General features: G+C 53.7%; 1 protein-coding gene across 1 annotated transcript in view; it reads right to left on the bottom strand.

The window, feature by feature from the left end:
- ASTN2 (astrotactin 2) overlaps positions 1 to 17,331 on the bottom strand; it is a 365,413-nt gene that overhangs the window by 265,200 nt on the left and 82,882 nt on the right. Inside the window, exon 3 of the mRNA XM_072883508.1 lies at positions 5,266 to 5,650. Within this exon, the coding sequence (XP_072739609.1) occupies positions 5,266 to 5,650 (385 nt within the window). The remainder of the gene's footprint in view (positions 1 to 5,265; positions 5,651 to 17,331) is intronic.

Here is a 17,331-nt window from a genome sequence, read left to right as displayed (position 1 = left end):
TACAACTGCAGCTAGGGAGAAATAAACATCTCATCTTTGCCCTGCTGTTTATCTACCCACAGCAGAGCCTGGTACCAGGTCAGAACCTGTAATTTCATTAACTTTATCACTCAGACGGGCTTGTTGCTAGATGTCATTATTCAGCACATTGCTCCCGTGTTTTGTTTGTACTGGGCTTCACTTCAGATGCTCCGGTACCACATGGGAGCAGCCCTCCCATCCGCATCGCTGCAGAACGCTGCCTGGGACTTGGGAGGAAAGTTTGGCTCGCTGATCCGTGCTCCACTTGCCCGTGATTTGCAAAACATTTGTGCTGCTCAACCTCCCAGGCTGGGACTTCTCTCCCATTTTGCAGGGCTGTACGCAGCAGAGTCATCCAGTGCAATTCCCTGCCTGACCCGATACATCCAGAAGCTCCACGTGGGGAATAAAAACCCCACACTCTTCCTCGTGGAAAGGGGAAGCAAGCCCAACAGCCGCACAGCGCGGGGTGCATGAATCCCAAATGACGGAAAGCGCCCGCCGCCGGCGCGACCCAGCACCTGCAAATCAATCGCTGCCCGGCTCACGGGGGAAAGCAAGTAGTGCAGGCAGGTGGAGGGCGAGCCGAAATGCTCCATCTTCATTGGATTTGCCATCCCTGGTAATTAATGCTGGGAAGTGACACTTGAAAGAGCCTCTAGTGACAGCCCCAGCGATGATACCGTTTGGAGCCCGCTGACAAGTCCCAGCTGATGCCTTATCACAACGCTACACTGCAAGAGCAGCAAGGAGAGCTTTTCCCTTGGGCGCTGATGGACTCCCCAGGATGCGGGCACAGCTCCTCGCCGGCCCCGGTGATCACACAGAAACCTGGCGGCTCTGGCCATGCAGCCGGGCACTGGGAGGGGAAGGCTGACCCTGTCCTCAAGCTAGGGCTGTGCTCCAGCTGGGTTTCCCTTGATGCCTCCATCTTCAACCCACCTGTAAAACCGTGCCCAAGCAGAACTGATTTCTAGCCCCTGGGGATCTCCAGGTACGTGGCGTTTGCTCACACCAGCTGCAGAGCTTCTGCACCCCACCTGCCGCATCCCCGTGGGAATCCCAGCTGCATCTGCTGCTCGCGGGCAGGTCGAAGCCTGCGTGTGCAGCACATCCAACACCTCCCGAATCACCACGTTTCCCACTGTTGTGGTTTAACCCCAGCCGGCAACTCAGCCCCCCAGCCACTCGCTCACTCCCCCCCCGGTGGGATGGGGGAGAGAATTTGAAGGGTAAAAGTGAGAAAACTCGTGGGCTGAGATAAAGACAGTTTAATAGGGAAAGCAAAAGCTGCACACGCAAGCAAAGCAAAACAGGGAATTCCTTCGCTCCTTCCCATGGGCAAGCAGGTGTTCAGCCATCTCCAGGAAAGCAGGGCTCCAGCACGGGTAACGGTGACTTGGGAAGACAAACGCCATCACTCTGAATGTCCCCCCCTTCCTTCTTCTCCCCCAGCTTTCTATGCTGAGCATGACGCCATATGGTGTGGGATGTCCCTTTGGGCAGTTGGGGTCAGCTGTCCCAGCCGTGTCCCCTCACAGCTCCTTGTGCCCCCGCCAGCCCCCTCGCTGGTGGGGTGGGGTGAGGAGCAGAAAAGGCCTTGACTCTGTGTCAGCACTGCTCAGCAGGGACGAAAACATCCCTGGGTGATCAACACTGTTTCCAGCACAAATCCAAAACAGCCCCATTACCAGCCACTATGAAGACAATTAACCCTACCCCAGACAAAACCAGCACACCCATGCATGTGTAAACCAGGTCAGAGCGCAAAGCCCACAGCACATATATTTATATTTCTGGTATAAAAACCCTAGATCTGAACCACAGCCACCTCGTCCTTGATGGTCCAGGCTCTGACCAGCTTCAGCAGAGAGGAGCAACTAGCACATACTGTAGCTTGACTCCTTGAGCAAAGCCTCATCCAAGAGTGTCCATCTGGGAGGAAACACACGGTGAACCAGCACGGTTTGGAAGGGTGAGACCAGGCGAGGCACAAACCTGCCTCAATCCGAGGTGCGAAGCCTGACGGCATCACGAGCTGGAGAGAGCATTTGGGAACACATCTCACAGCCTGGGGCAGCCCTGGCCCTGCAGGCAGCTTGCAGCCCCGGCTCGGGGGTATTTTTCAGTCAGTATAAGAAGTTCTTTATTGCCAATTCCTGAAGTCCTCGGATAGTTTAATATTCTGCCCTAGATCTTGTTTACTATTGTTTTGAAGAGGACTGAAATGCAGTTACTGCTGTCTTCCCCACTCACACAACTCTAAATAATTTATAGAAAAGCAAAACAAAGAAGAGAATATGAAAGAATAAAAAAGGTAGCTCAGTTACGATATGAAGGCTTTCATTTGTTCATTCTCACTGAGCAGACGGTTGGGGAAACATCTCTTAACACCGCGGGCCAGTAACAGCCAGCTGTACACAAAGGGGGATGCCAACAGGGATGCTCAGATCAGCACTCCAGGATGGCAGATGGACCCCTGGGCACCTCCGCATTCGTTTGAACAACGATAACCATCACCGTCGCAATAGCCTTGCTTAAAAGAGGAAAGAGTGAAAAGCACTTTAAGGATGGAAGAAACACAACCCCAGCCACCAATTACGACCATCACATGTGCAGGGACCTGCTTTCCAGACATGATGCATCATCTGGGCTCTCCCTGGCTCAATCGCTCAGAGCCGCAGTCTCCTTCACAGAGCTGAGAAGAGTCCCCATCCCCACCCCTGTCCCCCAGCACTGCCACCGTGGGTGCTCCAGCAGGGACCACTCGGCCTTTATGGGGATCCCACACGCTCACGGGAAGAAGGGAAGGACAGTCCAGCGTCACCCCAAGAGTCCCCTCCCTGCACAGAGGGAGCTGGCACATCCCTTCCTCGCTTCTGCTGGAGTCACTCAGCAATTAGCACTGATGTACTTTGCTTTTGTTTATTCAAATGCATTTTACTGTGCATTGCAGGGGAACAATATTAAATGGCTTCTAATGACATTTCAATAAGCAGAGGTGGGTGTTGCAGCTTCTGAGAGACAGACTTTAAAAATGCAGGCAATCAAGTGTGCATTAGCCAAAACACTCAGGGGAAAGTGCTGCTCTTCGCCCAGGAGAAACATCCCCGAGTCGTGCAGTTGCACCCGTGCAGCCCATGGTCCCTCTGTCCCTGCGCACAGGCAGGGGGGCAGCACCCAGACCCTGCCCGGCCCTCTCGGTGACGGTTCTCCAAGTGCAGAGAGCAGAACCGCATGGCTCGGCAGCACGAGTTTTATTTTTAGTTAAGAGAACAACTAAACAAGGAGCAGCCAGTCTAGACTAGCTTTATATAGGCTCTCACACTGGCCTCCTCCTAGAGCTCCTGAATGCCCTCCAGTAGTGCAGTAAGAGACGCCACCAGCGCCCATCACCCGTGGTTTGCGCTCTCCTCCTCTCCCAGGAGAAGCCGTACAGGCTGATAGCAGGTCAGGTGCCTCCCCAGCTGCTCAGCCCGCAGGAGCGCTGCCAAGCCCCGTCTGTATGGGCTCACCTCTGCTCCTCCATACCTGGTACAGCCAGCAACGGGTGCAACCATGTGCGCTGCGACTGCAGAGGACCCTGTCTGTCTGTCCTATTGTATCCAGCCTTCGGCTACTCGCTGTGCCGATGTTGGACCGCTTTACCCAGAGGGATCCCACCACTCCTTTCTTTCTGAGCTGGGTAGAGCTTTGGGGAGGGAGAACCCCAAAGGGACCTTAGCTCCTCCAAATCCCGGCCCAGCATCCCCACCCCAGGGAAGGCACAAAGCATCTGCAGCACCTCACCTGCTCAGGAACGGGCAGCCCAGCCCAGCTCTCGCTGCCCAGCTCCCTGCAGCTGCTACCAGGGGATTTATACTTTATAACAGCAACGTCATCCCATATTATACCCTACAAGCACAGTCGGCACCATCGGGACAGGCAGGTACTACAAGGGCCAGCAGACAGAACCCACACATAGAATTGCGTAGGCTTCTTTCTAATCTGACCTACAGATGCTATATAACACTGTACCTGCCATGCACATGCTATATAACGCTACCTGCCGTGCCATTGCCCCCCATCTATAATAGGGGCAAACACCATGGGTGGAAATCGGTTCACATTCAGGTTCTGTGTCCGTCCGTCAGATCCACACGGATTCAGCTCGGCGCTTCTTCCCGTAATGAGAGTTTTCTGATCTGCCATTTCCAACTCCACACTGGGCTCCCATGTGCTTGCCTTAAATCTACAGCCCTGATGACTTTGTGGGTGACTACAGGATCGTTTGTCTGATTGCTCAGGGAATAAAGCACAGGAGATGTTTTGCCGCTGGTGGAAACCACAGCTTTACGGAGCAGCTCTGAGGAGCATCAAGGCTCAGCAGGCTGGCGGAGCCCCAGCGCACCGACACGTTCGCTCGCTAGAACTGATGACCTACTCAACAGCAAGGCAATGAACATTTCTGCCACCCAGAGAGTGAAGTCTGGCCTGAATGATGCCCACGTGCACTCACTCATGGCAAGAAGTCGGTATGAATCCCAGCATTCCCGTCCCGTTGAGGAGACAGGAGTTCCAGCGCTGCTGGAGCAGCAGGAATGACTCCTCTGCGCTGCCCCGTGCACGGTGCTGCTCAAGCCCTTGGCAAAAGAGCAATTCCCCTCCCTGGGGAAATGCCAGCTCTGCTCCTCCAGCCAGGCATCCCCTAACCCGCCGGGGGATTCACAGCGGTCTCTGCCACTGCTAGGACCAGATACACCACCAAGCCTGAAAGCAGAGCGATCAGCTTCCCATCTCACCACGCCGCACAGGCTCATGCTGGAAACGGGAGGCTGGTTTTGGAAGAGGATGTGCCAAAGGAGACGGGTCAAATCCTATGAATCCGCATCTCCACGGAGCTCCCAAGCACACAGCTCACACGCTCCTATGGCACCTGAACCACCAGCAAAGCACAGTCAGGGAGTGTTGCGAGATCAGGGCACCTGATCCTTGGGCTGGCAATGACAGCTGAGGGCTTACAGCTACTGTGCCTCAGTTTCCCCAGCACCATCCAAAGGCGATTCCCCTCTCAGGAAGGGCAGCTTCAGGACAAGGTCTGCAAACCGGCTTGTAGATGACAGCTAAGGACCAAAGCCTGGAGAGCCAAGCACCAGCCACAGGGGCTATATATGGATGAGCCATCCTCTCTAGGTGACACCGCACAGGACAGACCCCCCGGCAGGGGATGGGGAGAGGGAAAGAGGAGAGAGAAAAGCCACAAACCTTTCTTTTCGTAGTCAGGCTTCTCCTCCCCGCCCCGGCCCAGGCTCTCCAGCGTCCGTGTCACCTGGCTGCCAAACTCATCCTCCCTGGTGCTGGGCTCTGCCCGCCGCGGGGTCTCCTCCTCCTCCTCGTCCTCATAGTCATCCAGGATTGGGGTCTCACGGATGGGCACCCCAATGACTGAGTTGTGGGCCTGGAGGCGCGAGTTGCGGAAGCTCTCGCGGGCCTGGGGGCCCAGCAGCACCGAGGGGATGTAGTGGATCTCGTGGGTGGCCTCCGTGCTGGCGCTCTTCTGCGGGATACGGCGGCGCTTGTGCCAGCGCCGCTGGGCGTACAGAGCCACCGTGAAGACCAAGAGGAGCAGGAGCAGCGCGATCAGCCCACCCTGCAGAGGAGAGCAAAGGGCACGGGTCAGGAGATGTTCGGGGCGCAGGGACGGGTCAGGAGATGCACGGAGCACAGGGAGGGGTCAGGAGATGCTGCGGCCAACATCCGTGGACCCTCTCCTCTTCCACCCTCAGAGCACCTTTGCATCCACGCTCCATGAACTGCACATGGGTGGGTTCATGGAGCAGCCACCTCTGGGACGGGATGTCACAGGCAGGAGCAGCAGGGCACCGGAGGTGGCCTTTGGCCAAGGACAGCAGAGTGACACCCCCAGCTCAGCTCTGCCCAAGTTATTTTGCCTGCTCTCCCAAGGACTTTGTTCTTACCACGCACCCCTTGGCTCCCCGCAGGCCCCCGAGCCCACCCACACGCACAGGGGCTGAGGTGGGCAAGCTCCCCCTCCTGCCCTACATGGGGAGATGGGAAAGGAGACAATTGCGTCCCATCACATAGGAGAAAAAAACCTCATTAAAACAACCCAGCCACCGACACGGAAGCAGTAAAGCCTCAGCAGAGACACACAACATTTCACGTACACAATGGTGCGACAAATGGCACCACGCAACCGCCGCTCCCCAGGGCACGGTTACCCCAGCTCCGTCATTTCTGGTTGTGATTTGCCTATGGCTTCAACGAGACTTCAGCTGCAGACCTGGGGGCACAGCACAACATATTCCAGACCAAGACATTCTCTACAAAGCTCTCCTCTTCCCCCACCTCCAGATTCTATTCAATACGGCTCCCATCTACGTTAACATAAAAAAAAAAAGTATCTTTACCAAAAAAAAAAATAAACTACCTAAATATCTAGATGTTCATGGAAGCGGCCTCTCCTCCCAAGGGAGCTGGGCTAGGAAACGCCGAAGGGAGCTAGCCCTGCCTCTGGCTGCTCTGGAGTTTAAATTCAGCCACAGCCGCTCAGCCCCGCGCAGGCAGGAGCCGCGCCTGCGCCAGCTTCCAGCCTCTTAATCGCCACAGCATCGGAGCAATTTTATCCCGTGGCAGACAAGCAAAGCAGGGCATGTAAATCAGGAGCGGCGTGAGCAATCGGGGCTTTGCAGCGCGACGTGAACAGCCAGGGCAGGGCAGGTGTTTCTTTGGCACAGGGGATGCCACGGCCCAAAACTTTACAGACCGTGCAAAAACAAAGCAGAGACGTTCACATATTTCACCTGCATTCGATACAAAGCACCGTGCTGTACCCAGAGCGCGGCTCTGACTCGCAAACAGGATCAGCTGTCATGAGGCGGCATTCAAAACTGCAGCCCACAGGATGAGTTAGCTGGGGGAGAGGCATCGGGAGCAGAGGAAAGACGCTTCCCTGGGCCACCCGGCACCACGACCTGCCGCAGAGAGGAGCCCAGCCCAGCATCTCCCAGCAGGACCCCCCCAGCTCTTCCCCCAAATTGGCACTAATGGGAGAAGGCCTCAGGGATTCAGGAGGACATTGCTCAGCTTGATTTCCCTAATTTAGGTGACATGCGCCATGAGGAAAGGTGGTTTAGCATCCAGGAGATGCTCGGGGATCTCTGTCTCAGAGAAGGGCCGGGCTCGCTGAGCCAACCAGGTTCATGCCCTGTAGTACCGGAGCACCTGAAAGACCAGTGGGATGAGGATCCCACCTGGCCTTCCACGCTCAGAAGCAAGAAACAGCATGGACACCTCAACCTGGAAGAGCAGAGATGTGTTTCCTCGGGTCTGCACTGCACCTGACGCACGGAGAGCCCAGAGCACCCCTGGCGTGAGCCACCCGCACCCCTCGGCACCCCATCGGGGCCATTTCCTTGGAAGCCCGCTTTGCAGGAGAGAAACCACGGCACACCAGACTCTCCAAAAAGGAGACCTGGTGACAAGAACACAGCAGGGCCACAAACCTCAACACAACAAACCACGCTGCAAAATCAGGTCTGGCTTGTGCGTCGGCATCCTTCCAGCAAAGCCAGGGCTCTCACGGTACAGCAGGGTTTCAGAACACCACTCATGGACGTGACTACCGGGAAAAGCCTTCTCCAAGGCCTTGCCGCCAAGCCCTGAAGCCGCCTGGCTGGACGTTGCTCGTGCCTGGGTACTGTCTGCAACTGCAAAGTGGCTGCAGGGCAGAGCACTCCATGCCCACAGGTACTTGCCCTCTCTGGAAAAGCACAACTGGAGACAACCTAGATGCTCAGAAAAGGCCAAAGTGACCGAGAAAGCCCTGCACAAGGAGCAGCTTTGCCAGCTGGACCCACAGAAGGGGTCCGGGCACCCACAGCAGTGCTGGGGCCGTGCATCTGCCTGGCTGGGCTCACCTCACATCTGTCTCAGGAAACAGCTTGGAGCAGATAAACCTGTCAGCACGTTAAAGATCTCCTGCTTGGGAGATATTACAAAAAGGGGTAAAGGCACAGAGGTTATTAGTGTGCCTTTCCAACCCCCGGCTTGGGAACGACAGGGTCAGCTCAAGGAAGCCAAGGGCTCCCAGCCCAGCCTGGCCACAGCTCCCGCACCCTTTGGGGATGAGCCGGAGAGCTGGGCTCTGCCGGCCACCGAGACACCGGCCCCCTCTGCCTGGGAAAGGCTGGGGGTGCCCGTGCCAGCCCCTTGGGTGAGCACGCATGGGCTCATCGCAGGCTGCTCAGTTTCGACACGCTCCTTTCATCCCTGACCCTGCGCCGGCAGCTGCTTGTTTAACCACGCCGCGCACGCCGGGAGAGCTTCCTGGGGAAAAGGGGGGGGAAAAAGGAGAAGAAGGAAAAAAAAAAAAAAAAAAAAGAGTCTCAAACTTAGGAAGCATTCAAGCCAGCCTCATTTTAATCTATTTTTCATGTTAAATTATCCAACTGAGGGAGCGGGAGAGAGAAAGGGGAAGGAAGGGATAATATGAGAAATGTTTTATTTGACAATGTGTCATTCGGAAACTGATTATTTCTGTCTCCGAGCTTTTTAATATTCCCAAACAATGGCCGAGCCGCGCAGGGATTTGGTATTCTAAGGCTGGATTTATAATACTCTGTTCTGCAGTGATAAGAACACGGGCCTTTAATCCTCTGAGCTGTGAACATGCATATTCTCCCGCGTAATGTCCTTCCCGCCGCACTCCTGCGTGCCCCGTGCCGGCCGAGCGGGAGCCTCCGGGCACCGGAGCGTTGCTGAGACCCACAGGAGAGGAGGAGGGATAGGAGGAGGAGGACGGGGGAGAAGAGGGCTGGTGGGGACAACCTGCACGTGTGAGCATTGGATCGTGGCACGGAAGCAAACCGCAGCTGAAGCTGGAAAGCAGCAAGGCTGGGACGTATTTGAAGCACTGAAGGAAAACCGATGGAAGAAGCCACCTCAAAGCCCAAGAGGTTGGACGCTCATATAAATTACGAAGGCTGCCAAGCTGCTGACCTGGAGGGCGACCACTGTTTGGGCATCTGTCCGAGATGCTGAACAATTTCTGAGCAGCCAGAGGATACACGTGCTTCTTCAAGCGCAAGCCACCACCCTTCTCTACCAAAGCAGTGAAAGCTGAGGGATTCCTGCTGCTCCGCTGGGGTCTGGAAAATTCTTTCTTGCAACAGGCTCTGGCCTTTCCCAGCCCTGCCCGGGCTCCTCAGTCAGCTCTGCTCCCCGCAGCGGGGTGGACTTGGCATGGCTCCCCGCAGGAGTCCTCCCGCCCTGCAGTTTGCAGTCAAACACAGCGCAACCGCAGCGATGCAGCCCAGCCGTTACGAAAGCAAGCCCTGACGGCCTGCCAGCCGCCACACCAGAAGGGGCTGAAGTCACAGAAGAAGGTCCCAGGCTGGAGGAGAACACGGTTTGGGCTGAGCAGACCTGCTACGCCAAAGCATCCCTTCTGCGGGTCAAAGAAAAATCAGTGCAAATCAGCGTAACGTTCAGCCCGGCGTTAACCCCCTTCTGCTGCTTCCTCTGAACACTGATACAAACTTTTGCCCTGGGGGGAAAATATCCCTATTTATTTTTCTAACTTTGAAGCCACTATTGCTCCCACACAACATCGAAAACCAATTATTATCCCACATCGTGCTGACAACCAGCCCCATTGCAAACTACCTGCTGCTGGGTGAAACGGGGCTCTCACAGCCCAGGGCATCGCTCCAAGGACAGTCCCGCGGGACAGTCGGGCTCCGCCCAGCTCGAACCCTGCACAAAGACCCCCCCGTTGCACCCTGCAGCTTCAGAGAGCTGGGGCGAGCAGGACCCTGACGCCGGAGCATCACGTCACCCTGCGTGGCCCCAGCGGGCGAGCCACGGTAAGCAAACAGGTATCGGTGATAACCACACAATCCTCAGCTCTTCACACTGTGTACTTTTTCCTTTCTTTCCTTTTTGGCCATGAAGGTAATTAAACACTAGAACAATTTACCAAGGGTTGTAGTGGATTATCCATCACTGTCAAATTTTTTTTATTATTTATTTTTTAAATCAAGCCTGGATGCTTTTAGAAAACTTATACTTTATTTCAAATGAGAAATAAAGGCTTCAGGGAATTCTTGTGCCCTGTGTAGCACTGGAGAGCAGAGCAGATGACCCCACAGTCTCTTCTGGTCTTTCAATCCCCCAATTTTGTCCTCCCCGCGTTTCTTCGTGAGTCACAGCATTCAGCTCTAGAGCATCTTATCTCTCTTCCAAACATTTCATCCCCGCCCAGGTCGACCCAGACGCAGAAAGCACCACTGGCCGGTGGACACAAGCTGGCAGGTAAGGCACGTCCACCTAACACAGCCCAAAGGGGAGATGCCACCAGCAAGGACCAAACCTCGGACCTCCGCGGCTCGGCACACAAACCTCTCCCGGTTCATCTGTGCCATTGCTGAGGGCTGTAATAAAGCAGTGCTCAATGAGCAGGTGTAGCAAACATTTGCATTAGGTTTTAGTCATGCTGTAATTTGAGCTAACAGATTTCTAATTAATTTAACTAAAAGTGATGGCGAACAGCAGCATGGAGACCCTATAAATGCCGTTTCACCAGGCAGAGGCTTGTTCCCGGGCACAGACCCTCCGAGGCCATGCCCCAGAGTGAACCACAGCCAGAGCTGGGATCATCCATGTTAGACACTGTTATAACAGTGTCTGTTAACTGGCAACCAGTCCTCTCGGCCAAACCCCCTGCTGCAGCCAAACTCAGAGAGGATGGCCGCGGTGCCCAGGCTGGCGCGGGGCAGCCCCAGGTCCGTCCATCCTCTCCCTCCCAGCTCCGCCAGCAGGTCCCTTTGCCAGGCCAGACCCAGCACCAGGACCCCTGCACCCACACCCCAACCAAGCTTCGCTCAGGGCAACTTTGGAAGAAAAATACCGCATGGAACGTGTTGGGTTGCATGGCATCTGCTTCTTCCCTTTCCCGAACAAACCTCTGCACCACACCAGCTTCTCCCTAGGACTCCTTTGCCTTATTGCTCTTTCTCTCTTTGCTGCACCTCCCAATTTAAATATTTCTTCTGCAAATCTTAATTAACATGCTGTTTGCACCTTCTTTCAGATCAGCAACGATGAAAAATAAGGCTGATCTCTGCAGACATCTCAGTCTTCCCTCTCCTGCACGCTGCCAGTTATTATGGCCTCCTCTGCACCCTGCCCCTTCCTCACCCTCCCGGGGTGCAGGACATACCCACAGACGGCACTCGATCCCTCCAGCTTTAGAGAAAGAGCAGGGCAGGGGAAAGGACGTTATACAGCGTGCTCCTCCCTAGAGCGGGGGTAACCCAGCCTCCGGCTGTCGTCCCTGTAACAGGGGAGTTTTGGCTCTTTCCTGCAGAATCAAGGTTTCTGCACCCACGGCACCTCTGTCTGCCTTCTCTGTCCTCGCCCTCTCATGTCCGTACACACTGACCCATTGCAACCAAGTCTAAAAGGGCAGGAAAAGGTCTCAGAAATACTGACATCCCTTCAGCTTTGTGGTAAGAGGAGATAGGTAGAAGAAAGAGGTCCCAGATCACCCCATCCACTAACGCACCTCGTACGGGAGGGCTGGGAAGGGTTATCAGAGCCAACCAAAAGCATGCAAAGAGGGAGAGGACAGGAGAGAAACAGGGCTTCGGGAAACAGGCTTTGCAAGAAGCAGCCACATCCGCTACACAAGGAAAGCAGGGCTCACAGACAGAAATGGAGCAGCAGCACCTGGCGTTGGGGAAAGCACTGGGTCCTGTCTTGGGAGATGCTCCCACAGACACAGACCTGACCAAGCCTGCTCGGTCCTCACACAGCCTCTGCCAGCAGAAGGGAAGTGACAGCGTACACCAAGGATGGAAGGACGCTTACTCTCTTCCTGCATCCACTGTGGATGGCACCAGAAGTTGTGAGCCTGAATTGCAGTGAGGACCACTCAAGAAGAAACACAACCGCAAGAAGCGTGATGCTCTCAGGAAAGCTGGGACACCTTGGTCACTGGAGGTCACCTGCCCCGAATGTGGAGCAGTGCTGGCACGTCTCGGGCTTATGGGGGTCCTGCCATCTCCCTTCTCCTCCAGCTGCCCTTCCTGACAGCAGGCAGCTTCTGTCTGGAGCATGTGTTGCCCACCCCTGCCCATGAATCAGAACCGCCCTCTGACAGCACGTAACCCACGTGCTGCGCGGGTCAGCAAATGAGCCCACGGGCAGGTGAGCATCAGTCAGGGAAACTGAGGCAGAGCATGAGGAGGAGAGCAAGGACAGGCAGCAAGCTAGCACAAAGGCTAGCGAGGAAGAGATGAACACTGGGATTAAAAAAAAAAAAAAAACTCCAAAAAGATCTGGATCCAGTCCTGAGCTCAAAACACCTCGACCTCACCTCTCCATAAAAGACAGCAATGACTTAAGGCAAATCTACTAAAAAATACAACATTTTCTCCCTGTACGCTTCAAATCCCCATTCGAGCACCGCTTCACCAAGGTACTTAACCACACGCTTAACTTTAAATATGTGTTTAATTCCCATTACAGTCCATGAGACTAAAGCACACGCCTCGGCGCTTTGCTGAGCAGGGATGGCCGCTTGAATTGTGGCCCGAAGAGAACTGTATTACATCTTTCCCCCCCGCCCCCCTTTCCATGGCTCTTACATCACCACCAAGCTCCAGCGATGATGGGGCACTGTCTTCTGTTGTTGTTGTAAGCACAACCGTGTCACCTAACCCTGCCAAGAGCTAAGAGCACCTATGAACCACCCTCTCCAAAAGGGCTTATACTGGTGCAAAGGAGTGCAGGATCTGGCCCAGAGGTTTAAAGGGAAGGGTTCCCATAGGATTGCTCCATTAGGCCCATGCAGATCCGTCATACGCGGCTGCTCTGTTTGCCATGCCGTACATACACGCATCAGGCATAAATTTAATAGCATATACAGTCCTGCAAAGTATAACACATGCACAAGAGATGAGAGTTACAGTTGCTGTGGGAACCATAACTTTAAAATCTCTGACTCTTCTGCATTAAAAAAAAAATAACGAGTCAGACAAAAAGTCACATTTCCATATAATTTTATTTTTTTTTAAGCCACGCTGAATTTTGTTTTGCTGTTTCATCCAAGAATGGAAACAAAAAGAAGGAGCGAACCTGCCAATCAGCCTTTCTGCGCCGTTCAGACATGCGATGTGATGTTCCAGTAAATGTTTATTTGAATGGTCTCCCAGGCACCGGCTGTATGCAAGCACCAAAATACACAAACCTCAATCACACCGAACATGCCTGCATATCCCGAGCTGCACATCTTGCTAGGATAACAATTCAAAATGACTCCTAATCCATTTTTATGATGTAAAAAAGGCATTTATTTGCAGTGAACTGAAAGGGAAGGGCTGGAGGTGATTTTATTAAGCACCTGATTGCTAGCTGTTTTTAAAGCCAGAGCGCAGATTGCATAAATTGTGATTTTAATACGCGCTAAACGGTTCACCTAAATCAGCTGACCCGCTAACCCGGAGCTTGCCCTCAGAGAGAAAAGATTTTAAAATTCATAAGGTCTCATGCGTTCGCTCTCATGTTTCCCTAATGCGGGCAGGCTGGCTGAGCGCAAAGCTGAGACAAAAACAAAAGCTCCCCCCCCGCCCCCCAAGGAGTTTCAGTTACCGAGCCCCATCCCTCCTCCCCGCCGAGCCTGCTAGAGACACCTCCACGTGTCTCTAGCTTGGCTCATTTACACCCGGTACCTGAATTGCATTTTAGCCATATTCCAAAAGGGGAGGAAAAATCCAGTTGAGTTAAGAACAACCAATCTTGCTTTTAAATAAAAAAGTCACCACATCTGCTGTAAGTCTCTCAGACACGAGAGGTCTCGCGAGCGAGGGCTGCCACACGTTGCAGGTTGAGAGCGCCCAGGGTTGTGCCAACACACAAAGCACTTTGCAATTAAACACGGGGCTAAAGGCAAGTCCCTCAAAACCGGCGAGTGCAGAGCCACCACCCATACAACGTCCCTCTCTGCACCGTCTTCAGACCAGAGCCCAAACCCCAACTGCCCGCAGGGACCCGGCTCAGGCGAGGAGCATCCCAAGAGCCGGCGGAGCTGCTCTGCAGTCGCATCCCAGCAAAGGCAGGCTCTGCCAGGGGAAGGGCAAATGGGAATCCACCCAATATCAAGGAGGAGGACCAAAGTGACTGTCTGTGGCCCTAATACCTTCCCATATGAAAGAGAAGAGCAATGAAGCTCTCCAAGGCTCAGTTTCAGCTTGATTTCACTGAAATCACCAGTAAGAGCAGCTTGACCATACCTGCTTTGCCTGATGCTAGTGGGGAGCACATCCCTGCCCGACCTCTACTCCCTCCAGAGCTTCCCCTCTTAGAGCAGAGATGGTCACTTGGAGGACCCTCTTAATCAGACCCTTCCACAGACCTCCAGATCTGCACCTTGTACCCACGCACCCCCAGGCAGGGACAGCCGGTCCCACAGGAGCCCGAACCCACCTTGCTCTGCACTTCACTCCTCCTGTTTCAGGGACAGACAGTGCTGCCTACAGGGACATCTCATGGGGTTTTTCCAGACTTTTCTGCCCTGAGCTGTGGACTAAGCTCTGCCCGTGCAGGTGCCCCATCCAACGCCAGAGCATCCAGCACGATGTGCGTGGCTGTGCTGGCCAAGCCACACCGCTCTGTTTTTCTGGAGCCACTTTTATCACGTTCATGCTTCATCCACTGCCCATCCAAGGCCACAAACACCTCCACAGCTCCTGCCTGAGCTGGTGCCTCCTCCTCCAGAAAAAAATGCAGAATATTCATTTTAGCATCTGATGGAGAAGCCAACCTGCTGGTCAGCTGGCCCCTACGGACAGAGCAGCACTAGCATTAGTCACAGCAAAAGGTGCGCAGAGGTGGCACGATGAAGGAGGGATACAGCTAAACTCGATAATTTAAAAAAGGGATAAAACTCAGAGAAGCTGCACATCTTTTAGGAGCCTTTGCCTCAACCCCAGGTTGATGTCAGACCCTCCGGATGACCACCCACAAACCTCAGCATCTCCACCGCTCACAAAACGCGGCGCAGGTCCTACCTTTGCTCCCGCCCCATGTTTATCTGCTTTGTTTGGACAGCAAGTGCACAAGAGCATCTCCCAGAACGTGTGTACACAGCCTGTCTCTGCAGCACCCAGGCATCAGCTGGGGTCTCCAGGAGGAGGCCCGAGTGGCCACGGGGCCCCCCGAAATCACAGCCACTGCGGTATAGCCCTTCCAAACAAAGGTTTAACAAATGCTAAAGCGAGGTCTCAAATTACTAGGATTATTACAATATCTACCAGCAGAGCATTTGCTAGCAAACGATGAAATATAATTAAAAGTAAAAAACACTTGTCAGATAAATGAGTAACACGTACTGCTGTTGCAAAAGTACCTTTCTTGTTTTTTTAATAATTGTGTTTATCCGCTTCCTCACTAATTTACAAAAAATGCAGTTAATTCTCAGTGGATCTCACAACCATTAGTGCGAATTAATGCTGTTCCCACTGTATATTCTGCATACATTAGAAAAAAATTAATCTAATAAGAGATGCACATCTCCGGATGAGGGAACATGAACACAATTCACATGGTGCCTCCAGCTTCCAAGTGCTGGTGAGTGACACGGTACAACATCCTTTCTGCTCAATTAACCAGCCAGCTTCTGGGGGCTGCCAGACCTTGGACAGTTGTCCAGAAAAGTTGGCAAAACACAGAGAAAAATTCACCACAGCTTTAAGGAACGGGGACTTCTTGGAGTAGCCCAACACCTCCGAGCCCCGTTGATGGGCCAGGTCTTCTCTACGTTGGTGCACACTGCCACACTCCTCCATACACTGCGTGGAGCAAAGACAGGTGAGACGGGAAAAGGAGTTTAGAGTTTATTTATGGGCATCTCAAAACAATTTATGGAGCAAGGAGCTGATGGGAAGGTACTATTGCGCACACAGGAAAGGAGGGAAAGAGCTCTTTTTGTTGGTGGTGGGGTTGGTTTTTTTTAAAGGTCTATTACTGAGCCCAGAGCTGGCAGCTGCTTTGGGAACGATTCAGCCTACTGTGTAAAAAAACCCTGCCTTACCATATTTAAAGTGAAAATATTTCAGCATAACGAACATCTTTCTGAAAAGCAGCAACAAAAACCACTGCTTTCCAGGGGCAGAGGGACGGTATGCAAACACGATAACAGGGATAAAAGCTCCGCGCACGTGTCTATATAGCACTTGCCGCAGCCCCCCACACCCTGGAGAAGAACCTCCACTGGTACCTGGGGCATTGCACACCAGGAAAAGATAAAGGAGTTTATCAATTTGCACATACGCAAGTTGAGAAATGCACCGATCCCCCCCCCGCCCCGTGCATCACAGAGCAAGCAGATCAGAGACTTTGATTTAAAGAAAAGATCAAAAAGCTCAGCAAGTCCACAAATCTTCCCCTTTCCAAACACACCACAGCTATTCCCACCGGGTTATTAAGAGCCCAGTTAAGTACAGCACTTAACCACGCACTTAACTCCCATTAACTTCACCCAGACTTTGCACATACATAAGATTTACCAGGTGTTTCAAGGCTTTTTTGTCTTCTTGCCCAAGAACGCAGAGTTCCCTTTACCCAGCCCTCGGTGTGATGCCTCCAAACGACCTCGGGGCTCGGCACAGTGGAAGAGGAAATCCACGGGGACAGGAGTTTTCCTGCCGTACATCTCCCACATTCATTGCTTATGCACCCGCAGGCCCACAGAAACCTTTTTGTTCCGTGGCACGTCAGACCATGCTAAGGCGTCTCGCCAAAACCCTGCTACTCGTTCACCCAGCCTCTTGCTGTATTGATCGAAAGCCAAAAATATAAAAGAACGGGAACGCACCAGCTTTGTTTTGCTCACTTGTTTTCAACTGCACTTTGAAGGGGACGAGGCCAGTGATCTCCTTGCCAGGGAGACAGAGCCACAAGCGGGGAGCGCAGGGCATCCCGCTGCCGGGCCGGGCCGGGGGAAAAGCCGAGTTTGCATCTGCCAAGGGGCCCTTTGCATCCCCAGGGCGCAGCCAGAGCAGCTTCAGCTCTGGAGAGCTCTGCACGCCCAGGGGAGAGTCCCCATCCCAAAGCACTTGCGGCTCAAGGCACCTGCAATTCAAGTCCCTCTCTTTCTGTATGGATACAGGACATCAAAGATGATGGGAGCAGAGCAAAGGAAGAAGCAGCCAGGGCTCCTACCTACACCTCTCCCCTGTAGTACGCTACAGGAGGGAGACTCTGGACAGGTACCAAGATGGTGGCACTTCCAAAAGGACATTTACCTGG

This window comes from Ciconia boyciana, chromosome 18, assembly GCF_034638445.1.
Source record: "Ciconia boyciana chromosome 18, ASM3463844v1, whole genome shotgun sequence".
Taxonomy (NCBI): Eukaryota; Metazoa; Chordata; class Aves; order Ciconiiformes; family Ciconiidae; genus Ciconia; species Ciconia boyciana.
The sequence above is the reverse complement of the archived record's forward strand: the minus strand, read 5'-3'. Positions and strand labels throughout refer to the sequence as shown.